This window comes from Hemitrygon akajei, chromosome 4 (genome assembly GCF_048418815.1).
Source record: "Hemitrygon akajei chromosome 4, sHemAka1.3, whole genome shotgun sequence".
Classification (NCBI taxonomy): Eukaryota; Metazoa; Chordata; class Chondrichthyes; order Myliobatiformes; family Dasyatidae; genus Hemitrygon; species Hemitrygon akajei.
The window spans coordinates 191555650-191581589 of record NC_133127.1 but is presented as its reverse complement, the minus strand read 5'-3'; the positions used below and the strand labels follow the sequence as shown (position 1 = coordinate 191581589).

Here is a 25940-nt window from a genome sequence, read left to right as displayed (position 1 = left end):
GGTTAAAAATACATCTTCGAAGGAACAAAAATAATAGTCAAAAATATAGTATAATGGTTAAAGTGTATAAAACAGAGCGATTAATATAACGAAAACACACTTTAACTTAAATATAAAGTATAGGATAAACCTACACCAATAACCAGAGACTAACTCTGGTTTGAGGAATCAAAAACCATCTTACACGATCAGAATCACTCATTTATTAGAGATTAGTGACTGTAGCAGTAGGGAAGTTCTCCTCCAGATACTTTCTCGCTTCAGATGTAGAAAGGAAAACCTGGCGTGGAGCATTCGACGGAGAGATTCTAAGCTTCGCAGGGTATAAGAGCGCAGGTTTTAGATTTTTCTCATAACATTCAGACATCAGAGGTTTAAAAAGAAGCCTTTTCTTCATAACTTCAGGACTAAAATCTTCAACCAAACGGAAATGGTAATCTTGAAATTTAACCATTCCAACCCGCCGAGCCACACGAATAAGTTGTTCTTTGTCGTGTACATGGTGAAACCGGACAATTACCACCGAGGGTTTAGCTGGAGCACTCGATGAACGACGCCAAATTCTATGTGCTCGATCAAGTAACGGCGGGTTATCTGGGAAAACCGACGGGAACGCATCTTTTAAAAGTTGAGCAAAATATTTCGAAGGGTCGTCTTTTTCTATGCCGTCTGGGAGACCAAGTATACGTAGGTTCTGTCTTCTGGACCGATTCTCAAAGTCGACACTCTTGGCTTTAAATGTTTCCACCAATTTAGTGGTCGAAATTAAATCCTGTTGCAATTTTTCAATTGTCAAATCTCGTTTCCGAGCGTCTTCTTGCAGAGATGCAATAAGAACTTGCTGCTGGTTAATTACTAAATCCGTCTTAACCATATAATCTTGAAAAGCCTTTATATCTTGTTTAAAAATTTGTTGTAGTTCATCAAATTTTTTATCCAAAACCTCCATAAGCAGTTCATAAGTTAATTCAGTGCGTTGCGGGTGAGCTTGCTTCTTTCCATTACCGTTCGGGTTGTGCCCAGGTTCTCGTCCTTTAGATCTAAGAGCCATTTCTGTTTGCATATCTTCAAAAATTCACAATAAACTCTTAACGATAAGCCCAAGAAAATAGCAAGAATCTTTTGGTGTAGGTAAAAATAAGTTGGATAAGGGTGATCAAAGGTTAAAAAAAGTAAAGGTTATGGAGCGAATCTAAAACAGTACTCACTCCATGAGCGTCTCCCGCTGACCTGAGCCCAAAACTTATTTACTCCCCATTACACCTGCAGGTATTTGGGGCAGCAGTGAAGTTTCTCCATCTCTGTCTGTCCTTGGCCAGAAACCAATTTTGGTCTTGGTCTTGGCGGTGGTCTTCCTTCATCATACCATTAGCTTCCTGATGGTTTTCACGACTGTTAGCTATGCTAGGTGGGGACTCAGGAATACTGTTGCACTCGGATGTGTGATTCTTCATTACTGTCTCTGTAACAATTTAGTTTGACCTATCAGGGTTATTAGCCCTGAGGTGAACCCATGAACCTAGAGGACCTGTGGACTATTATTAGTCTGGCATAATGCCTTGACTCCAAATCAGCTTAGCTCTCTAGGTCATTGAGACACACAAACCTCCAAACCACAACAAAGGTTGTGATCCTCTTGGAGATCAGCCCAAAACATCAACTTTTTATTCCATTCCATAGATACTGTCAGACTTGCTGAGTTCCTCCAGCATTTTACATGTTACTCCACGATCTGTCTAACCCTCCCTTTCTAGGTAGCCCATAAGCCTCAATTTTATTTTCATCTAAGTACTTACTTACGAATCTCTTAAATGTCACTGATGTATTTACCTCTACCACCACCCAAGCAGTGCCCTCCAGGCACCCACCACTCTGTGTGTAAAAAAAAAAAAAAAAAAACTACCACCGACATTTCCCCTATACTTTAACCCACCATTATATGAAGAGCTTAAGATAAAAGAACCCTTGGAGTAAGTGATCATAAAATGATCGAATTCACTCTGAAATTTGAGGAGAAGCTAAAGTCGGATGTATCAGTATTACAGTGGAGTAAAGGGAATTATAGGGGCATGAGAGAGGAGTTGCCCAGAGTTGATTGGAAAAGAATACTGGCAGGGATGATGGTAGAGTAGCAATGGCTGGAATTTCTGGAAGCAATTTGGAAGGCACAGGGTATATACGTCTCAAAGAGGAAGGAGTATTCTCAAGGCAAGAAGATACAACTGTGGCTAACAAGAGAAGTCAAAGCCAGCATAAAAGCCAACAAAAGGGCATATAATAGACCAAAAATTAGTGGGAAGTTGGAGGATTGGGAAGCTTTCAAATACTAACGGAAGGCAACTAGAAAAACAATTAAGAAAGTAAAGATGGAATACAAAGTAAGCTAGCCAATAATAAAGTGTAAATAAAGATACATAAAGTGTAAAAGAGAGGTGAGAGTGGATATCAGACTGCTGGAAAACGATGCTGGAGAGGTAGAAATGGGGTCAAGGAAATGGCAGACAAACTGAATAAGTATTCATTGTGGAAGACACTAGCAGTGGAAGTTCCATGTGTCAGAGGTCATCAAATGTGTAAAGTTACCATTACTAGGGAGAAGGTCTTGAGAAACTGAAAGGTCTGAAGGTAGATAAGTCACCTGGACCAGATGGTGTGCACCCCAGGGTTCTAAAAGAGGTGGTTGAAGAAGTTGTGGAGGCATAAGTAATGATCTTTCAAGAATCACTCGATTCTGGAATGGTTCTGGAAGATTAAAAACTTTAAAATGTCACTCCGCTCTTGAAGAAGGGAGAAAGGCAGAAGAAAGGAAACTATAGGCCAGTTAGTCTGACCTCAGCAGTTGGGAAGATGTTGGGGTCGATTGATAAGAATGTGGTTTCAGGGTATTTGGAGGCACATGATAAAATAAGCCATAGTCAGCATGGTTTCCTCAAGGGAAAATCTTGCCTGACAAATCTGTTGAAACTCTTTGAAGATATAGTAAGTAGGAAAGACAAAAGAGCATTGGTTGATGTTGTGTATTTGGATTTTCAAAAGGCCTGCTTAACAAGCCACACATGACTGCTTAACAAGCTATGAGCCCATGGTATTACGGGGAAGCTTCTGTCATGGATAAAGCAGTGGCTGATTGGCAGAAGGCAAAGAGTGGGAATAAAGATAACCTTTTCTGGTTGGCTGTCAGTGACAGGTGGTGTCCATGGGGTCTGTTGGGATCAATTCTTTTTACGTTATATGTCAGTGATTTAGGTGAAGGAATTGATAGCTTTGTTATAAAGTTTGCAGACAATACGAAGATAGGTGGTGGACAGGTAGATTTAAGGAAGTAGAGAGGCTACAGAGGGACAGATTCGGAGAATGAACGAAGAAGTGGCAGATGGAATACAGTGTTAGGAAGTGTATGGTCATGCACTTTGGTAGAAGAAATGAAAAGGTTGACTATTTTCTAAATGGAGAGGAAGTACAAAAAACTGAAGTGCAAAGGGACTTGGGAGCCCTTGTACAGGATTCCCTAAAGTTTAATTTGCAGGTTGAGTCTGTGGTGAGGGAGGCAAATGCAATATTGAGCATTCATTTCAAGTGGACTAGAACATAAAACAAGGATGTAATATTGAGACTTAATAAAGCACTGGTGAGGCCTAACTTGAAGTATTCTGAGAAGTTTTGGGCCCCTGTCTTAGAAAGGATGTGCTGAAACTGGAGAGGGTTCAGATGAGGTTCACGAAAATGTTTCTAGGTTTGAACAGCTTGTCATATGAAGACCATTTGGCTCTGGGCCTGTATTCACTAGAATTCAGATGAATGAGGGATGACCTCATGGAAACCTATTGAAGGATGAAAGGCCTTGATAGAGTGGATGTGGAGATAATATTTCCCATGGTGGGTAAGTATAAGACCAGAGGATAAGGAGATATTTCTTTAGCCAGAGAGTGGTGAATCTGTGGAATTCTTTGCCATAGGCAGCTGTGGAAGCCAAGTCTCTGTGTATATTGAAGGCAGAGGTGGATAGATTCTTGATTGGTCAGGACATGAAGGGATATAGGGAGAATTTGGGGCTGAGAGGAAAATTGGATCAGCCATGATAAAACTGGCAGAGCAAGCTCAATGGGCCAAATGGCCTAATTCTGCTCCTATGTCTTATGGAATGGGGTTGGGGTGGGGGAATAGGGATCATGTAGAGGAGACTTAATTTAATCCCCTTTAATCTCATTTAATTCAGCACACACGTTGTGGGCCAAATGGCCTATTCCGGTGCAGTATTGCTGTGTGTTGTCTACCCAACAGGGTCATGGTGCGTTCAAGGTGGAGGGAGATACCTGTAGATTGTTGGATATTAATTGACGAGATGGGTTTATTCAGGAACGAGGCACTGAGGTATAAGATCAACCACAACCCTATTGAATGAGGAAGAACATATAAGTGTCTAAATGGATCTTTCTCGCCATGATTTCTTATGCTCAGTGGAAGTGATTCTCGGCATCAGTAACTGCACAGGACAATTTTGCGGCAGTGAGGAATGATGGGAAGGAGGGAATAGAAAAAGGTAGGCTCACTGAGAAGCTGTTGACTGACGCTAAATTTCCAACCCCAGCCTAATCTGTGTGCGATTTTCTTTTTGTGTGGGATCACAGGTAATCCCGAACTGGAAAGAGCAGGAATGGGCCGTGGACAAGCCCAACAACTACGCAGGAATCTTCCACTTCTGTTTCTGGCGCTTTGGAGAGTGGGTGGATGTGGTGATCGATGACCGCCTGCCAACAGTCAATGGGCAGCTCATCTACTGTCACTCTAACTCCAAGAATGAGTTCTGGAGCGCTCTGGTGGAGAAGGCTTATGCCAAGTAAGTGAATGTCAGAACAAATCCTTAAAGTCACCCAATTCTCTTTGCGTGCTATTAGCTTTCCTGTAATACCATGGGGTATTACACCTTGTCAAAGGCTTTCTGAAAATCGAAATATACAGCCTCCTTTGTCTATTCTGCCTGTTATTTCCTCAAAGAATTTCAACAGATTTGTCTGGCAAGATTACACCTTAAGGAACTCCTGCTGACTAGGGCCTATTTTATCGTGTGTCTCCAAATAACCCAAAACCTTAATAATAGACTCCAACATCTTCACAACTACTGACATAAGGCCAACTGGCCTATAATTTCCTCTCCCTTGCATCCTTCCCTTCTTAATGAGTGGAGAGACATTTTAAAGTTTCCCATTCTTCTGAATCATTCCAGAATCTAGTAATTCTTGAAAGATCACTACTAATGTCTCCACAACCTCTTCAGCTACCTCTTTCAGAACCCTGGGGTATAGACCAGCAAACTGCACTGTTTGCCTCCTCTTCTCACCATCAGTAGAGAAAGAATCATCCAGCACACCAGAAAGGCAGGGTTATCGTGGTGGGAGATTTTAATTTCCCAAATATCGATTGCCATCTCCCTAGAGCAAGGGGTTTAGATCGGGTGGAGTTTGATTGGTGTGGTCAGGTAAGTTTCTTGACACAATATTATAGATAAGCCTAGAAGAGGAGAGGCTGTACTTGATCTGGTATTGGGAAATGAACCGAGTCAGGTGTCACGTCTCTCAGTGGGAGAGCATTTTGGAGATAGTGATCACAATTCTATTTCCTTTACCACAGCATTGGAGAGGGATAGGAACAGACAAGTTAGGAAAGCATTGGAGTAAGGGGAAATATGAGGCTCTCAGGCAGGAACTTGGAAGCATAAATTGGAAACAGATGTTCTCAGGGAAATGTATGGAAGAAATGTGGCAAATGTTCAGGGGCTATTTGGGTGGAGTTCTGCTTTGGTATGTCCCAATGAGACATGGAAAGGATTGTAGGGTACAGGAACCATGGTGTACAAAGGCTGTTGCAAATCTAGACAAGAAAGAAAAGCCTACAAAAGGTTCAAAAAGCTAGGCAATGATAGAGAGCTAGAGGATTATAAGGCTAGCAGGAAGGAGCTTAAGAATGAAATTAGGAGAGCCTGAAGGGGCCATGAGAATGCCTTGGTAGACAGGATAAAGGAAAACCCCAAGGCATTCAACAATTACGTGAAGAGCAAGAAGATAAGATGTGAGAGAATAGGACCAATCAAGTGTGACAGTGCAAAAGTGTGTATGGAATGGGAGGAGAGAGCAGAGGGATTTAATGAATACTTTGTTTCAGTATATTCACTATGGAAAAGGATCTTGGTGATTGTAAGGATGACTTACAGCAGACTGAAAAACTTGAGCGTGTAGATATTAAGGAAGAGGATGTGCTGCAGCTTTTGGAAAGCATCAAGTTGGATAAGTCACCGGGACCGGATGAGATGTACCCCAGGCTACTGTGGGAGGTGAGGGAGGAGACTGCTGAGCCTCTGGTGATGATCTTTGCATCATCAGTGGGGGTGGGAGAGGTTCCAGAGGATTGGAGGTTGTGGATGATGTCCCCTTATTCAAGAAAGGGAGTAGAGATAGCCCAAGAAATTATAGACCAGTGAGTCTTATTTCAGTGGTTGGTAAGTTGATGGAGAAGATCCTGAGAGGCAGGATTTATGAACATTTGGAGAGGCATAATATGATTAGGAGTAGTCAGCATGGCTTTGTCAAGGGCAGGTCGTGCCTTACAGGCCTGATTGAAGTTTTTGAGGATATGACTAATGTTACGTAACCCCGTAACCAGGTAACTTACCAGCAAAGATAGATGCATCAGCTGAGTCGGATGCTACTATTTTCAAACGTTTTATTCGAAAAGGGCACAAACGTATGGTTAATACAAAACATTCAGATCATATACATCGTCAAACTCAATCTAAAACACCGGTGTAACCATAATCAATCAGAAATAAGCTCTACAGTTGTCTAGGGGTTAATACAGAGTCCAATTGAAATATAAAGAGTCACTCAGAAGTTTGCAGGCTTTTCCCTTTTGGGAACCGCTGGGGTTATCACGTTGTAGAGAGAAAGAGATGATTTGGAAAAGATAAACACTTGCCTGTCGTCTTGGCAGAGCAAATCCGTGGAATCAGGGGAGCAGACTTCCCCGTTGTTAGCTAAAAGCAGTCTTTCGTTGGTTCTAGCCACAGATTCAAAAGTTGGAATCTAACACACGTGGCTTCCTTCAGAATGGCGTCCCGCTCCCACGGGAATCGATATCGTGTCTCCTGGGTGCGTCTGAGGGTTCCCCCCCCTCAGACACTCCTTTATACTTCTTCACGGGATCGCAGGTGTCAATCAAGTTGCAGGTAATGCGATCTCTCTCTCAACCAGCCCACTTTGCCCGAGGGCTTTTCACGTGGTCTCCATGAGACAATAGTCAAGGTCACCTTTATTCTGCTTCTTGGGAGAACGTGGCCTCTCTCTCTCTCTCTCTCCCATTTCCTGCGTCCATTCAGCACGTCTCTTCCTCTTTTGGGTCAGTTGACCCCCCCTTGACTAGGGTTCTTGAGATTCTCACAAAGGAGGGGGCCGATGGCATAACACTAAACACATTGATGAAGGTAGAGCAGTCGATGTAGTGTATATGGATTTCAGCAAGGCATTTGATAAGGTACCCCATGCAAGGCTTATTGAGAAAGTAAGGAAGCATGGGATCCAAGGGGGCATTGCTTTGTGGATCCAGAACTGGCTTGCCCACAGAAGGCAAAGAGTGGTTGTAGACGGGTCATATTCTGCATGGAGGTCAGTGACCAGAGGTGAGCCTCAGTGATCTGTTCTGGGACTCCTACTCTTTGTGATTTTTATAAATGACCTGGATGAGGAAGTTGGAGGGATGCATTAGTAAATTTACTGATGACACAAAGGTTGGAGGTGTTGTGAGTAGTGTAGAGGGCTGTCATGGGCTACAGCAAGACATTGATAGGATGCAAAACTGGGCTGAGAAGTGGCAGATGGAGTTCAACCCAAATAAGTGTGAAGTAGTTCATTTTGATAGGCCAAATATGATGGCTGAATATAGTATTAATAGTAGGACTCTTGGCAGCGTGGAGGATCAGTGGGATCTTGGGGTCTGAGTCCATAAGACACTCAAAGCTGCTGCATGGGTTGACTCTGTGGTTAAGAAGGTGTACGGTGTATTGGCCTTCATCAACCATGGGATTGAGGTTAGGAGCAGAGAGGTAATGTTGCAGCTGTACAGGACCCTGGTCAGACCCCACTTGGAGTATCGTACTCAGTTTGGGTTGCCTCACTACAGGAAGGATATGGTAGGCATAGAAAGGGTGCAGAGGAGATTTACAAGGATGTTGCCTGGATTGGGGAGCATGCCTTATTTAAACAGGTTGAGTGAATTCGGCCTTTTCTCCTTGGACAGACAGAGAATGAGAGGTGACCTGATAGAGGTGTTTAATATTATGAGAGGTATTGATTGTGTGGATAGTCAGAGGCTTTTTCCCAGGGCTGAAATAGCTAGCACAAGAGGGCTCAGTGTTAAGGTTCTTGGAAGTAGGTACAGAGCAGATGTCAGGGTAAGTTTTTTACTCAGAGACTGATGAGTGCATGGAATGGGCTGCTGGCGACAGTGGTGGAGGCGGATACAATAGGGTCTTTTAAGAGACTCCTGGATAGGTACATGGAGGTCAGAAAAATACAGGACTATGGGTAACCCTAGGTAATTTCTAAGTTAAGGACATGTTCGGCACAGCTTTGTGGGCCGAAGGGCCTGTATTATGCTGTAGGTTTTCTATTCTAAGTTTCTAAAGGCAATTCAGTCCGTTATGTCTTGGACTAATGGGAAATTGGTAATAGATTTATTATTGTCACATCTACCAAGATGCAGTGAAAAAAATGTTGAAGCATTTCTATCTTGGGAAGACAGAGTGATGGAGAGGGAATGGTTTACTGGCTTGTTATTGTCACTGAGGTACGTTGAAAGGTGTTTTTATATGTTCCATCCAGGCAGATTATTCCATATGTGCATCAAGGTTGGAATTGGTTTGTTATTGTCACCGGTATCGAGATGCAGTGACAAGTTTGTCTTGTACACTGTTCACTACTGATCTACAATACTGTCGAAAAGTCTTAAGTACATCTAGCCAGAGTGCCTAAGACTTTTGTACTGTACTGTATTTGTCAACGTGGAACGGAGAGGGAGTTTGTAAATCTGGTGCAAGCAAAGGATGTTGGGAATGGCGAGGGTGGAGCACCGCAAGAGGGGTATGGGAAAGGTGGCAGAGAAGGAGTGCTGGTGCGGGGAGCCTTACACGGGTGCAGACACACCCAGCCCTGAGACACCAGGCAAGGTAATTTGATTCCAAACAATTGGTTTATTGATCGTTACAGAAAGTCTCTCTGGTCCTTCCTGCTCCCTCCATTCTCCATCTCCTTTTCCCAACTGTGATTCCAGTCTCCCTGCCCCCTTCCCACTGTCAGGCCACAAGAGAGACCCATATCAGAATCACTCACACACACAAGTGTAGCAGTATAGAGAAATTATAGACAAGGTGCAAGATTATAACATGGAACATGAGGTCAAGAGTGCAACAACTTTGGTTGTTTTCTGTGGAGCACCAGAGGCTGAGGTGATACCCGACAGAAGTTCTTAAGATTATGAGAGGCATAGACAGAGTAGATAGCTGGTATTTTTTTTTTACATTGGTTGAAGTGTTGAACACTAGAGAGTACAGCTTTAATGTGAGAAGACGAATGGCCGAAGGGGACACGCGGGCGCTGTTTTCGCTAAGCTGTGTAGGTGCGTGGCCACGCAGTTGCTGAAATGCTCTCACACATAGCCTTTGATGCCATGCAGCTGAATTTTTTTTCTATAATGTTAATACTAAAGTGCCACATAGTTATCAGGATGTGTAAAAAAATTTCCTGCTCAGAGCAGTGGTTGAACCTACCCCTCTCACCTTCAGTGCATGCTCTCTGCTATTAGACATTTCAACCCTGGGAAACAGATGCCTTCTGTCCACTCTATCTATGTCCCCATAATCTTGTAAACATCTATCAGATCTCCCCTCGGGCTCTGCCACTCCAGAGCAAACAACCCAAGTTTGTCCAGGCTCTTATGATAGAACACCCTCGAAACCAGGCTGTATCCTGCTAAACCTCTTCTGTACCCTCTTCAAAGCCTCAGTATTGTAGTGCGACAACAACTGTATGCAATACTCCAGATATGGCCTAACTAGCATTTTATAAAGTTGTAACATAACCTCCTGACTTTTGAACTCAATGCCTCAACTAATAAAAGCAAGATCTGGTGCATTGACATCTCTGTGCCAAATGGTGATGCAAACTGTCAGAATTCTGTCCATGGTAAATCTGTAGGAAGTCTTTGGTGAGATACTTAATCTCCTCAAACTTCTAACGAAGCATAGCTGCTGGCACGACTTCTTTGTAACTGCATTACTATGTGTATCTGGGTTCATCTTCTATAGATGCACAGGGGAGAGAACCTGACTGGTTGCATCACGGCCTGGTATGGAAACACCAAAGTCCAAGAATGGAAAAGCACACAAATAGTACTGGTTACATCACAGGAGAACCCTCCCTAACTTCACCCACCTCGATATTGGACTGATTCCACGACCTATGGACTCGCTTTCAAGGACTCTACCATTTGTGTACTTCTTTACCACATTGGTTGTCAGTCTTTGTGTGTTGTTTTTCATTGATTCTGGTTTTTATTTGTTCTACTATGAATGCCTGTAAGAAAATGAATCTCAGGTTACTCATATAGACATACGTGAGTAATTAATTTACGTTGACTTTATTTATTTATTGAGATACAGTGTGGACCGCCAGGACCTAAGAACTTTTTAAAAGCTATTATTAATGCTTTTTGAGATAGTGATTTAGATGCATATCATATTTTTTACTGAGTTAAGTATTGTATGTAATTAGTTTTGCTACAACAAGTGTATGGGACATTGGAAAAAAAAGTTGAATTTCCCCATGGGGATGAATAAAGTATCTATCTATCTATCTATCTAATAGGCCTTTCCACCCTTCGAGCCGCGTCGCCCAGCAACCCCTGATTTAACCCCAGCCTAATGACAGGTCAATTTACAATGACCAATTAGCCTACCAGCCGGAGAGGAAGCTGGAGAAAGCTCATGGAGAAAACCCATGTGGTCACTGGGAGAACAAACAAACTCCTCAAATGCCGCAGCAGGAATTGAACTTGGGTCGCTGGTACTATAAAGCGTTACCCCACCCAAAACTTATCATACAAGGAATCTAGGCAGTAAAAAGAATAAAGAACATAGTTTTACAGTTACAGAGGAAGTCTGGCGCTGGTAGACAAATTAAGTGTGAGAGTCACAGTGGCTTAGATTGGGAGATTAATTTTTAACTTTACTGTCTGGGAGGTCTATTTAAATATTTGATAAAGTGGGGTAGAAGCAGTTCTCAAGCCAGCTTTCAGTTCAAACTTTAAACAGAAACACTATGTTCTTCCAAGTTCAAGTTTATTGCTGTTCCACCGTACACATGTATACAGCTAAATGAAGCATTGTTCACCTGCAGCCAAGGTGCAAAACGCAGTACAAGCACAGTCACACACGGCACATATAGTTACAATAGCACATACAGTCACAAAATAATATTAGCACAAGTCCCTGAGTGTCATGGCCTGAGATTTTTGGTGCTTGGGATGTTGTCTTGGAGCCAAAAACAAACACACAATAGTTCCTGAATTTCAGCATCATCTGTAAGGAGTCAGTACGTCCTCCCCAATGGGTTTACTCCTCCTATATCCCAAAGACCTGCCGGTTAGTGGGCTAATTGCTGATTGTAAATTATCCAGTGATTAGTTCAAGATTAAATTGGGGGTTGCTGGGCGGCACGGCTCAAAGGGCTGGAAGGCTCTATTCTGCACTGTATCTCAATAAATCTTACATAGGTCAGCCGCAGACAAATGCGATCCAGCTAGTCTTCCAGGGACCAAACACTGGAGAGCAGCTGCTAGGGGAGGCAGTGATTTGTTATCGCTAGCAGGACATTAGAAATACCATATAATTAGCAAGAAGCAGGAGTTGTGATCTGTGTAAGGGTGCATTAAATGGTTAAAATTCTTGATCTTTTCCCTTGAGCTGAATTTCATAGTGACTGTGCCAGCTCTGAGCTCAGTTACATATTCAGCTTGGAAAACGATGATGCATGTGGGAATACTGAACATAACGTAAGTGAATCCAGGTTTCTCTCCTTTTTTGTTTCCATGGCAAATTTTCTGAAGATACATTAGGATAGCTTGACAGGATGGATTCAAAGAGTTTAAAGTAAATTTATTATCAAAGTTCAAGTACTATATGGTGACGTATAATACAACCCTGAGATTTGAATTTTTGTGGGTGTACTCAATAAATCCAAGAGCCATAATCGGTGCTCCTTTTCTCTCCTTGTGTCGCAATGGGTAGCATTTTTTGCCATGTGCAAGGAGCTGGCCATATTCGAACCTGGGACCATTCACCTGAAGGTGCAGTGCTGTTGCCATGACACCACCAGCCAGATTGAGAACTATAATAGAATCGATGAAAGACCCCACCCAACAGAAAGATGACAAACTGTGCAAGTTCAAAAGAAAGATAATAATTAATAAGTAAGCAAGAAATACTGAGACCATGAGGTTGAGGAGTCCTTGTAAGTGAGTCCACAAGTTGTGCGAAGAGTTCACTTGAATGGGTAGTTGAAGTTGAGTGAAGTTATCTCCTCCGGTTTAATATAAATGGAGAAAATACCGTGCTTTCGTCAGAGCTAGGCAGTTGTGACACAAACCAGAAAGACCGGTTATTTGAAAGATCATTATCTGCAACACTGATTTCTTTTACCCCCCCCCCCCCCAGAGGTAAATGCTTACGACTTGACTGGTATCTCATTTCAGTCTTCCTGAAGCTACAGGATTTTCACACGGCGCAGAAACAGGCCATTCAGTCCATTGTGCTCATGTTGATCCATCTATGTAGACCAATCCCATTTACATGTACTTGGATCACTAATACTCACTCCATAACTCCAGGCCTTGCTCACCACAACCTGAGATATTTCAACTTTCACCCTTAGCCTATGACCTTTAGTTCTGGCCCCACCCAACCTCAGTGGGAAAAATCCTGCATGCATTTACCCTATCGATACCTCTATCAAATCTCCCCTCATTCTTCATGCAGATATCAGCAGGCTCTCTCCCACAGCTCCGAATCTCCCTCTCTGCAATCTGCCGTGGATTATTTTGACGGGAATTCGATGTGTTTCCATTAACATTTATACTTGGGGATTCGAGTGTTTGGATGCTACTAAAATGTTGTGGGCTTGCCTGTTTCCAGCAATCTCCAGGGGCTGTGCATTCCAAATGGACTCGGTGCCCGGGAGAAATATTTCTCCTTTTGAGTTACAAACTCGCTCTCCTCTCCACTTCGACAAATACAGTGCTGTGGAAATATCGCGAGCACCCTAGCTGTATATACCTGCCGAAAGCTTTTGCACCGTATTGTAGGATTATTATTGTCATGTGTCCTGAGGTTCGGTGAAAAACTTTGTCTGACATGCCACTCATACAGATAAACTCATCACGTCTGTACATTGAGGTGATACAAGGGAAAACAATAACAGAATGCAGAGAAAGTGTTACAGTTCGAGAAAGTGCAGGCAGGGCCATGGCGAGGCAAACCGATGTCAAGTCTATCTAACTGAAACAGGAGAATGTAATGGTCAAATGATAAATGCAAGGGATTCTGCAGATGCTGGAAATCTTGAGCAACATGTACAAAATGCTGGGGGAGCTCAGCAGGTCAGGCAGCATCTATGGAGGGAAATAAACAGTCGACATTTGGACTGAGACCCTTCATCGGGCCGATGTTCATACCATCAGATTGTAGACAACCGAAGCAGAAAATGAGATGTAAGTTTGTTTATTATTGTCACATGTACCAAGGTACAATAAATAAAACTTGTTTTGCAAACAGTTCATACAGATCAGATTATTACACAGTGCATTGATATAGAATGAGATAAAACAATAATCCTATCAGATTCCTCCTTCTTCAGCCCTTTATCTTTTCCACCTATCACCTGTCAGCTTCTCACTTTATCCCCGCCTCCCCTACCAACCCACTTCCCCTCCCCCCACAACCTGGCCCCACCTATCACCTGTCAGCTTCTCAATTATCCCCCTCCCCCACCCACCCACCTTGCCCCCCCCCTCACCTGCTCCTACCTATCACCTGTCAGCTTGAGCTTCTTCCCCTCCACCCACCTTCTTACTCTGACTCTGCCCCCTACAGTCAACTGGGACTAGGTCAGGTGGGCACCCTCGCTGGCATCAATGAGTTGAGCTGAAGGTCCTGATTCGGTCCTTCATTAGTTTTAAAACTCAAATGAGTTAGAACATGGAACAGAGCACATAGAAGAGGAACAGGCCATTCGGCCCACAATATTGTGCTGAACCAGCTAAAAAGCAAATCAAAAACACCCAAACACTAATCCCTCGTACCTACACCATGTCCATAACCCTCCATCTTCCTTACATCCATGTGCCTATCCAAATATTTCTTGAAAGCCTCTAATATATTTGCCTCTACTACCATACCAGACAGCACATTGCAGGCATCCATGACTCTCTGAGTAAATAGACAATAGACAGTAGGTGCAGGAGTAGGCCATTTGGCCCTTCTAGCCAGCACCGCCATTCACTGTGATAATGGCTGATCATACACAATCAGTACCCTGTTCCTGCCCTCTCCCCATATCCCTTGACCCCGCTATCTATAAGAGCTCTATCTAACTCTCTCTTGAATGCATCCAGAGACTTGGCCTCCACTGCCTTCTGGGGCAGAGCATTCCACATATCCACCACTCTCTGGGTGAAAAAGTTTTTCTGCATCTCTGTTCTAAATGGCCTACCCCTTATTCTTAAACTGTGGCCTCTAGTTCTGGACTCACCCATCAGCGGGAACATGCTTCCTGCCTCCAGCGTGTCCAATCCCTTAATAATCTTATATGTTTCAATCAGATCCCCTCTCATCCTTCTAAATTCCAGTGTATACAAGCCCAGTCGCTCCAATCTTTCAACATATGACAGTCCCGCCGTTCCAGGAATTAACCTTGTGAACCTACGCTGCACTCCCTCAATAGCAAGAATGTCCTTCCTCAAATTTGGAGACCAAAACTGCACACAATACTGCAGGTGGGGTCTCACCAGGGCCCTGTACAGCTGCAGAAGGACCTCTTTACTCCTATACTCAATTCCTCTTGTTATAAAAGCCAGCATGCCATTAGCTTTCTTCACTGCCTGCTGTACCTGCATGCTTGCTTTCATTGACTGATGTACAAGAACACCTAGATCTCGTTGTACTTCCCCTTTTCCTAACTTGACTCCATTTAGACAGTAATCTGCCTTCCTGTTCTTGCCACCAAAGTGGATAACCTCTCATTTATCCACATTAAACTGCATCTGCGATACATTTGCCCACTCACCCAACCTGTCCAAGTCACCCTGCATTCTCATAACATCCTCCTGACATTTCACACTGCCACCCAGCTTTGTGTCATCAGCAAATTTGCTAATGTTACTTTTATTCCCTTCATCTAAATCATTAATGTATATTGTAAACAGCTGTGGTCCCAGCACCGAAGCTCCCAGCTCTCTCAAGAGAGAGTTAGATAGAGCTCTTATAGATAGTGGGGTCAAGGGATAGGGGGAGAGGGCAGGAACGGGGTACTGATTGTGTATAATCAGCCATGATCACAGTGAATGGCGGTGCTAGCTAGAAGGGCTGAATGGCCTACTCCTGCACCTACTGTCTATTGTTATAGTAGGTGATTTTACTTTCTGCCTATTGACTGGGACTCCCATACTGTAAAATGACTAGATGGGATAGTGTTTGACAAATGTGTTCAGTAAAGTTTCTTGAATTAGTATGTAGAAGTCCCAACAATAGAGTGTGCGATGCTTGTTCCGCTACTAGGGAATGAGACAGGGCAGGAGACAGAAGTTTGTGTAGGGGAACACTTCGTATCTAGTGATCACAATGCCATTAGTTTCACAGTAAATATGAAAAAAATGTACATCTGGACTGCGGGTTGAGATTCTGAATTGGAGAAAGGCCAGTTTTGATGGTATCAGAAAGGATCTGGCAAGTGTGGATTGGGACAGGCTGTTCTCTGGCAAAGGTGTACTTGGAAAGTGGGAGGCCTTCAACAGTGAAGTTTTAATAGTACAAAGCTTGCATGTGCCTGTCAGAGTAAAAGGTAAATATTATGAGTTTAGTGAACCTTGGTTTCAAAAGATAAGGTCCTGGTTCAGAGAAAAAAGGAGCTGCATAGCAGGTATAGGCAAGTAGGAACAAATGATGTACTTAAGGAGTACAAGAAATGCAAGAGAGCACTTGAGAAAGAACCACAACATGCTGGTGGACATCAGCAGGCCAGGCAGCACCCGTGGAAAAGGGTAAAACAGTTAACTTTTTGGGTCGAGACCCTTCTTAAGCCTGAGACGTCGACTGATGAATCTTTGCCATAGATGCTGCCTGACCTGCTGAGTTCCTCTGGCATTTTGAGTGTGCTGCTTTGGATTTGCAGCATCTGCGGATTTTCTCGTGTTTGTACACGAGAAAGAAATCAGGAAGGCTAAAGGAAGACATGAAGTTGCCCTAGCAGACAAGGTGAAGGAGAATTCTAAAGGATTCTACAGATATGTTAAGAACAAAAGGATTGCAAGAAAAAGCAATTAGTCCTCTGGATGATCATAATGATAATCCATGTGTGGAGCCAAAACAGATAGGAGAGTTCTTAAATATATTTTTGCATCTGTATTTACTCTGGAGCCAGACACGGAACCCATAGAAGTGAGCCAAAGCAGTACCAACTTCATGGACTCTTTACAGATTACAGAGGAGCATCTGTTTTCAGTCCTGGGGCAAACCAGTGGATAAATCCCCAGGGCCTGACAAGGTGTTCCCTCGGGGACCCTATCAGAGGCAAGTGCAGAAATTGCGGGGGCCCTAGCAGAGATGTTTAAAACTTACTTAGCGACAGAAGAGGTACCAGTAGATTGGAGGACAGCCAATGTTGTTCTGCAGTTTAAGAAATGCTCTAAACATAAACCAGGAAATTATAGGCCGGTGAATCTGGTATCAGTTGTGGGCAAGTTATTGGAAGGTATTCTAAGAGACTGGGTATATAAGTGCTTGGATAGACATGCAGTGATTGAGAATAGTCAGTATGGCTTCATGATTGGTAAGTCATGTCTAACCAATCGTACAGTTTTTCAAGGAGGTTACCAGGAAAGTGGATGAAGATAAGGCAGTGGATGTTGTCTACATGGGCTTTAGTAAAGTCCCCCATGGGAGGTTGGTCAAGGAGGTTCAGTCGCTTGGCATTAAAGATGAGGTAATAGCTTGGATTAGACATCGGCTTTGTGGAAGATGCTAGAGAGTAATTGTAGATGGTTGCCTCTCTGACTGGAGGCCTGCGACTAGTGGAGTGCTGCAGGGACTGGTGTGGGGGTCTGTTGTCGTTTGTCGTCTATATCAATAACCTGGATGACACTGTGGTTAACTGGATCGGCAACTTTGCAGATGACACCAAGATTGGAGGAGTAGTGGAAAGCGATGAAGATGACCAGAGCTTGCAGATCTGGGCCAGCTGGAAAAATGGCAGAGGGAATTTAATGTAACAAGTGCAGGGTGTTGCACTTCAATAGGACCAGCCAGGGCAGGTCTTACACAGTGAATGCTGGTGCACTGAGGAGTGCAGGAGAACAAAGGGATCTGGGAATATAGGTACGTAATTCTTTGAAAGTGGGGTCACAGGTAGATACAGTCGTAAAGACGTTGGTGAGGCCTAATTTCAAGTATTGTGTGCAGTTTTGGTCACCTACCTACAGAAAAGATGTAAATAAAGTTGAAAGAATACAGAAAGAAAATTACAAGGATGTTGCTGGGTCTGGAGTTATGAAGGAAGATTAAATAGGTCAGTACTTTATCCCTTGGAACGTAGAAGATTGAGGAGAGATTTGATAGAGATATACAATATTATGTGAGGTATAGATAGGGTTAATGCAAGTAGGCTTATTCCACTGAGGTTGGGTGGGACTACAGACAGAGGTCATGGGTTAAGGGTGAAAGGTGAAAAATTTAAGGGGAACATGCCGGGAAACTTCTCTCGGAAGATTGTGAGAGTGTGGAATGAGCTGCCAGCACAAATGGTGCATGCAAGTTTGATTTTCACATTTAAGAGGAGTTTGAATAGGTACATGGATAGTAGGAATATGAAGGGCTATGGTCCTGGTGCAGGTCGATGGGAGTAGGCAGTTTAAATGGTGTTGGCACAGACTAGATGGGCCAAAGGGCCTGTTTCTGTGCTGTATTTTTCTATAACTCTATGAAATCGATTCTCCCTGCCTACTCTACCCGTGCCTCTCGTAATCTTATAAACCTCTATTAGATTTCCTCTCAGCCTCCATCACACCAAAGAAAGCAACCCTAGTTTGTCCAGCCTCATCATAGCACATGCCCTCTACACAGGCAGAATCCTGGTAAACCACCTCTGCACCTTCTCCAAAGCCTCAATGTCCTTCCTATAATGGTGCAAACAGAATTGTGTGCAATACTCCAGAAGTAGCCTAATCAGAGTTTTATAAAGTTTCAACATTGTCTCTTGACTTTTGAGCTCAATGCCTCGACTAATTAATGTACGTATTTCATAAGCCGCCTTAACCATTTATTGACCTGTGTCGATACTTTCATGGAGTTTTGAACTTGGACTCCAAATCTCTGTGCTCATCAACACTGTTAAGGGTCTTGTCTTTAACAGAGTACTGTCTCCTTGCATTTGTCCTACCGAGATACCTCTTATTTATCTGGATTAAACACCATGTACCATTTCTCTGCCCGTATCTGCAAATTATCTATATTGCTCTGTATTCTTTGCCAGTCTTCTACACTATCCAGAACTCCACCAATCTTGATATATCTGCAAGCTTACTAATGAGGCAGCCTACAGAGAAGAAGTCATCTCTCTGACACAATGGTGTCAAGAAAACAACCTCTCCCTCAATGTCACAAAAACAAAGGAGCTGGTTGTGGATTACAGGAGGAATGGAGACGGGCTAAACCCTATTGACATCAATGGATCTGGGGTTGAGAGGGTGAACAGCTTTAAGTTCCTCAGCATCAGCATCACCGAGGACCTCACGTGGTCTGTACACACCATCAGATGGTCAAAGAAGTTTGGTGTGGGCCCCCAAATCCTAAGAACTTTCTACAGGGGCACAATTGAGAGCCTAGTGACTGGCTGCATCTCTGCGTGTTATGGGAACTGTACTTCCCTCAATCGCAGGACTCTGCAGAGAGTGGTGCGGACAGCCCAGCGCATCTGTAGTTGTGAACTTCCCACTGTTCAGGACATTCACAAAGACAATTATGTAAAAAGGGTCCAAAGGATCATTGGGGACCTGAGTCACCCCAACCACAAACTGTTCCAGCTGCTACTGTCGTGGTTTTTCGTGCTTTTCAAATGACCAGGAGACGCAGAAGATTCTTCAAGAAGGGTTAAACTTTAATTTGCAAATCAAAGCTGAGACAGTCATTGAGCTGGTCGTTGACTGCCTCCCGATTCTCGGATACAGCCGCTTTTTAAAGCAAACCTGGTTTAGCTGCATTAACATATCTAAGCGGTGCATATCACAGTTACTATTGTTTTTACCTATTAACTTATTCGGTCTAATCGACTATATAGTTTTAATTATACAGCAGACTTGTTCAAAGCAAAATATCCCTACATATTGTCTCTACATTCAATTGGATACCTGATTAGCATATATTGACACATCCTTGTCCTTTAGCATTTCACACAGTTTTGGTTACACAGCAACTTCAAGCAAAATATCCCTACATATTGTCTCTACATTGCTTTATTATGCAGTCGACAAATTCAAAGCAAAATATCCCTGAGTAACTTTTCATTAACACATATTGTCTCTACATTCAATTGGATACCTGATTAGCATATATTGACACATCACTGTCCTTTAGCATTTCACACAGTTTTGGTTACACAGCAACTTCACAGCTGGCGACCGCTTTCAGCCACCTCTCCCTAGCATATACCAACATAGTTTTTAGCATTAAGTTTTATACTCCATAATATTCATATTCTCATTCTCCAATATTCCATAATAGTCATATTCTCCAATACTACCATCCGGGAAACTGTACCGTAGCATAAAAGCCAAGACCAACAGGCCCTCCGGGGACAGCTTCTTCCACCAGGCCATCAGACTGATTAACTCATGCTGACACAATTGTATTTTTATGTTATATTGACTATCCTGTTGTACATACTATTTATTATAAATTACTATAAATTGCACATTGCACATTTAGATGGAGACGTAACGTAAAGATTTTTACTCCTCATGTAGATGAAGGATGTGAGTAATAAAGTCAATTCAATTCAACTCTGATGATCTGGTCCTCCATGTCCTTTTCCTTAGCAAAGGATGAGGCAAAGTACTCATTAAAGTACCTCCCTCACATTGTCCATATTCAAGCAAATGGTCCCCCTTTATCCTTGAGTGGTCCCACCCTCTCCCTAGTTATCCTCTTCCTGATGATGTATGTATCAGATGTCTTGGTATTCACCTTCATCCTATTTGCCAAGGACTTTCCATGGCCCCTCCTGGCTTCCCTAAATCAGAATCAGGATCAGGTTTATTATCACCAGCATGTCTCATGAAAGTTGTTAACTTGCAATGCGATGTGTGATAATATAGGAAGGGAAAAAAAAGTAAATCAATTGCAGTAAATATATAGTATATATGCATATAATTGTGTGTGTGTGTGTGTATATATATATATATATATATATATATATATATATATATATATATATAGTGTGTGTGTGACTGCAGTGCTATTTTTAAAAAAGTAAGGCAGTGTTCACGGGGATCAAAGTCCATTTAGGAATCAGATGGCAGAGGGGAAGAAGCTGTTCCTGAATCGTTGAGTATGAGCCTTCAAGCTCCTGTACCACTTTCTTGATGGTAACAATGAGAAGAGGGCATATCCTGAGTGACAGGGGTCCTTAATAATGGACACTGCCTTTCTGAAACACCACTCCCTGATGTTTTGGACACTACGGGGGCCTGTACCCATGATGGAGCTGACTAATTTTACATCTTCTTGTAGCTTCTTTAGGTCCTGTGCAGTAGCCCCCCCCCCCCCCCTCCCATACCAGACAATAATGCAGCCTGTCAGAATGCTCTCCATGGTGCACTTATATAGGTTTTTGAGTGTTTTAGGTGACAAACTGAATCTCTTCAAACTTCAAATGAAATTCAGCCTCTGTCTTACCTTCTTTATTCTTTACTTTTATTGTCACCAAACAATTGATACTAGAGCGTACAATCATCAGCGATATTTGATTCTGCGCTTCACGCTCCCTGAAGTACAAATCAAAGTAAATATAATAAAAATTTAAAATATAAATCATAATTAGAAAATAGAAAAGGGAAAGTAAGGTAGTGAAAGTCAGGTCCGGTTATTTGGAAGGTATGGCCCAGATCCTGGTCAGGATCCGTTTAGCAGTCTTACCACAGTTGGAAAGAAGCTGTTCCCAAATCTGGCCGTACGAATCTTCAAGCTCCTGAACCTTCTCCTAGAGGGAAGAGGGACAAAAAGTGTGTTGGCTGGGTGGGTCGTGTCCTTGATTATCCTGGCAGCACTGCTCCAGTGCGTGCGGTGTAAAGTGAGTCCAAGGATGGAAGATTGGTTTGTGTGATGTGCTGGGCTATGTTCACGATCTTCTGCAGCTTCTCCCGGACTTGGACAGGACAACTTCCATACCAGGTTGTGATGCACCCTAGAAGAATGCTTTCTATGGTGCACCTATAAAAATTAGTGAGGGTTTTAGGGGACAGGCCAAATTTCTTCAGCTTTCTCAGGAAGTAAAGGCGCTGGTGGGCCTTCTTGGCAGTGGACTCTGCTTGGTTAGACCAAGTCAGGTCATTTGTGATATTCACACCAAGGAACGTAAAGCTTTTGACCTGTTCCACCTGCACACCACCGATGTAGATGGGGTCGTGTGGTCTGCTGCTCCTTCTGAAGTCAACAACCAATTCCTTTGTCTTGCTGACATTGAGGGATAGGTTATTGTCTTCACACCATGCCACCAGGTTCTTAATTTCCTTTCTGTACTCAGACTCATCATTACCCAAGATACGGCCTACAATTGTGGTGTCATCAGCAAACTTACATATTGAGTTCAATGGAAACTTGGTTACACTATCATGGGTGTACAGTGAGTACAGCAGGGAGCAGAGTACACAGCCTTGTGGGGCACCGGTGCTCAGAGTGATTGTAGAGGACAGCTTGTCCCCTATCTTTACAGCCTGGGTCCTGTCTGTGAGGAAGTTGAAGATCCAGCTGCAGATCTGAGTGCTAAGACCCAGGTTCCAGAGCTTAGGAATCAGTTTATTTGGAATGATGGTATTAAAGGCAGAGCTGTAGTCAATGAAAAGGAGCCTTAGATAGGCGTCTTTATTCTCCAGGTGTTCTAAGGAGGAATGTAGTGCCAGAGAGATGGCATCTGCTGTTGACCCATTGCTCTGGTAGGCGAATTGCAAAGCGTCGAGGTTGACCGGTAGGTTATGGTTGATGTGTGCCATAACCAATCACTCAAAGCACTTCATACAATTGATGTTAGAGCCACAGGTCGATAGTCATTCAGGCATGCTACCTTGCTTTTCTTGCTTTTATATCTGCGTTAGTGTGTTGGGACCAGGTTAGATCCTCAGAGATCTTGACATCTAGGTACTTGAATTGCTCAGTTCTCCTCTTCTGATCCATCTATGAGGATTGGTATGTGTTCCTTCATCTTAACCTTCCAGGAGTCCACAATCAGCTCTTTCATCTTACTGACGTTGAGTGCCAGGTTGTTGCTGCGTCACCACTCCACTAGTTGGCATATCTCTCTCCTGTACGCCCCCTCGTCACCATCTGAGATTCTACCAACAATGGTTGCATTATTAGCAAGTTTATAGATGGTACTTGAGCTATGCCTAACCACACAGTCATGTGTATACAGAGAGTGGAGCAGTGGGCTAAGCACACACCCCTGAGGTGCACCAGTGTTGATTGTCAGCGAGGAGGAGATATTATTACCAATCCGCACAGATTGTGGTCTTCCGGTTAGAAAATTGAGGATCCAATTGCAGAGGGAGCTACAGGTTCTGTAACTTCTCAATCAGGATTGTGGGAATGATGGTGTTAAATGCTGAGTTATAGTTGATGAACATAATCCTAACATAGGTGTTTGTGTTGTCCAGGTAATCCAAGGCTGACCCTAATTATCTTATTGAGTTCTTTCTGGCTTCTTTATAATCCCCGTGTTCCATTTGATCCAACTTCTGAAGCTTTATATACTTTTCCTCCTCCTTCTTGACTAAATTCAAGACCTCACTGGACATCTAAGCCTCTCTTATCTTCCCTTCTAACAGGCCAAACCTTTCCTGTACTCTGTGCAATTGATCTTTAAACACCCTCCACATGTCTGATATGGATTTGCCAGAAGAAAAGTGTTTCCAATTGTTGCAAATAAAACTGAACAGGAAAAATATTAATAGGAAGGAGTAGGGAGTGGTTCTTCCAGAATCAGCAGGGAACAATGCCCTGAAAGGCATCTTCCTGTGCTGTTAAAATTCAATGATTCACTGAGATTTAAAAAAATATAATGTTTTCAATAAGTGTGATTTCTACTGCTGCTTGAGGTAAAACAACAGGATGTAGAATTAGGGGAAAGGTGGAAGAGATTTAGAGGGAATCTGAGAAGGGTTTCCTCACCCAGAGAGAGGTGGGTACTTGGAATACCCTGCTGGAGAGAACGGTGGAGACAGAGTGGCTGACGGCACTTAAGTAGCTTCTAGATGAGTGTTTTCCCCAGCACATAGAACATACAATTACTTCTTCTTGGGGCCTTTGCTCCCAGTGGAGCATAAGCCATTGATGACCTCCCTTGGTCATTGGTATCGTTGGAGTTCATCAATGCTTCTGTAATCCATTGTATCCATTGAACAGGAGATTGACCTGTACAGCTTCACCGGAGCCCTGCTGGCCGGCCTGCCACCTCTCACGGGGACATAAAGTTGGACTTCGCGAGGCAGAATATAGAACATGGCAGCACAATATAGGCTCTTCGGCCTACTATGCTGTGCCGACCTTTCAGCCTACTCTGAGATCAATCTAACCTTCCCCTCCTACATAACCCTCCACTTTTTTAACATACATGTGCCTGTCCAAGAGTTCCTTAAATGTCCCAAATGTGTCTGCCTGCATATCCATCCCTGGCCCCAGATATCCCTCACTCTGTGTAAGGAACTTAACTCGTACATCCCACCTATACTTCCCACCAATCACCTTAAAATTATGCTTCTTTGTGCTGGGGGTTTGGCGGGGGGGGTGGGGGGGGAGAGAAGTCTCTGGCTGCCTGTTCTATTTATGCCTCTTATCAAGCCATCCTTCTGAGGGGTCCTGATGAAGGACCTCGGCCAAAGCACTGACTCTTTATTCATTCCCATAAATGCTGCTTCGGGCAGATGGGGCTGATCAGCCGTGGTTGGCAGATCACCTAGGAGAAGGAAGGCTCTGATCTCAGACCTCTGCTGCCTTGCGGGTCACGGGGAAGGCTTCGGGAGTAAACCCCGAGGGAAAAATTCGGACCTGGAGTCCCTAAGGCAGTCCTACGCTGAGTTCAACACTGACTGGCAACTCCTGTGATGCCATTGGTGCCAAGTTGTATCGGTCTCCGCCGTTCTTTGGATTCGTCAGCTGCATGGCGAGGGGAAGCCTGCTGCACGGACAACAACTTGCTCTCCATTTTGTACTACCGGGACTCGTGTATCATGTAGACGGCTGGGACCGCAACAACCGTGGTCAACCCCGACCAATGGAGGGCTTCGGGTAACCACAAAAGTACTCTGCAGATGCTGGGGTCGGAGCAACACGCACAACACGCTGGAGGAACTCAGCAGGTCGGGCAGCATCCGTGGAAACGAGCAGTCAACGTTTTGGGCTGAGAGTCCTGACGAAGGGCCTTGGCCCGAAACGCTGACTGATGCTGCCCGACCTGCTGAATTCCTCCAGCGTGTTGGAGGGCCTCAGGTGCTGCCTGGTCTGCTGAGTTTCTCCGGCATTTTGTCTCTGTTACCCATCCTTGAGTTGTGTTGGTTGTTAACCACAAACAACGCATTTCACTGTATGTTTCGATGTCCATGTGATAAATAAATGAATCTGAAATCGCTAGGCTGCGCTGGAAGATGGGATTTATTATGATTGAGTCCCCACTGGTTGGTATGGTTCAAGAATGGTTACTACCCCACAGATGCTTGAATAAAAGGGGATAACTGCACTCACTTGCCTCATCATTGCAACCAACGATATCACTCTCAAGGACTCTTTATCTCATGTTCTCGTTATTTATTGCTATTTATTTATATTTGCATTTGCACAGGTTGCTGTCCTCTGCACTCTGGTTGATCTTTCACTGATCCTGTTATAGTTACCATTCTATAGATTTGCTGAGTTTCCTGAAAGGAAATGAATCTCAGGGTTGTACTTGGTGACGTATATGTACTTTGATAATAAAATTCACTTTGAACTTTGGACGCAGTGGGCCTAATGGTCTGAACTCCTGTCCCCCATCGTCATCAAGATCCACACTCTTGTTCAATGGGAAGATCGGGATTTTGCTCTGGAACAGCACCAGAGACATTGGCGGGGAGCCAGTATTTGTGTGTAATGTAAGAAGTTGGCTTGGCGCTTAAAGAATGCGGCTTGTATTGTTTTCGTTCACACTGCTGCGTACTTAAAGCTGTGGGACCTCTGCGACTGGACAGGGTGGAGGTGGGTTGGGTGAGGAAGCCTCGCTCTTGTTGCAGCAGTTTACCTCTCCAGGTATCTATCACTTCATGGATTATTTTATTTAGAGGTACAGCGCGGTAACAGACCCAGCTGGCCCAACGAGAGCGTGCTGCCC

General features: G+C 43.6%; 1 protein-coding gene across 1 annotated transcript in view; it reads left to right on the top strand.

Annotated features, from left to right (window-relative positions):
• capn5a (calpain 5a) overlaps nt 1-25940 on the top strand; it is a 160237-nt gene that overhangs the window by 80371 nt on the left and 53926 nt on the right. The window contains exon 4 of the mRNA XM_073044268.1: nt 4629-4837. Within this exon, the coding sequence (XP_072900369.1) occupies nt 4629-4837 (209 nt within the window). The remainder of the gene's footprint in view (nt 1-4628; nt 4838-25940) is intronic.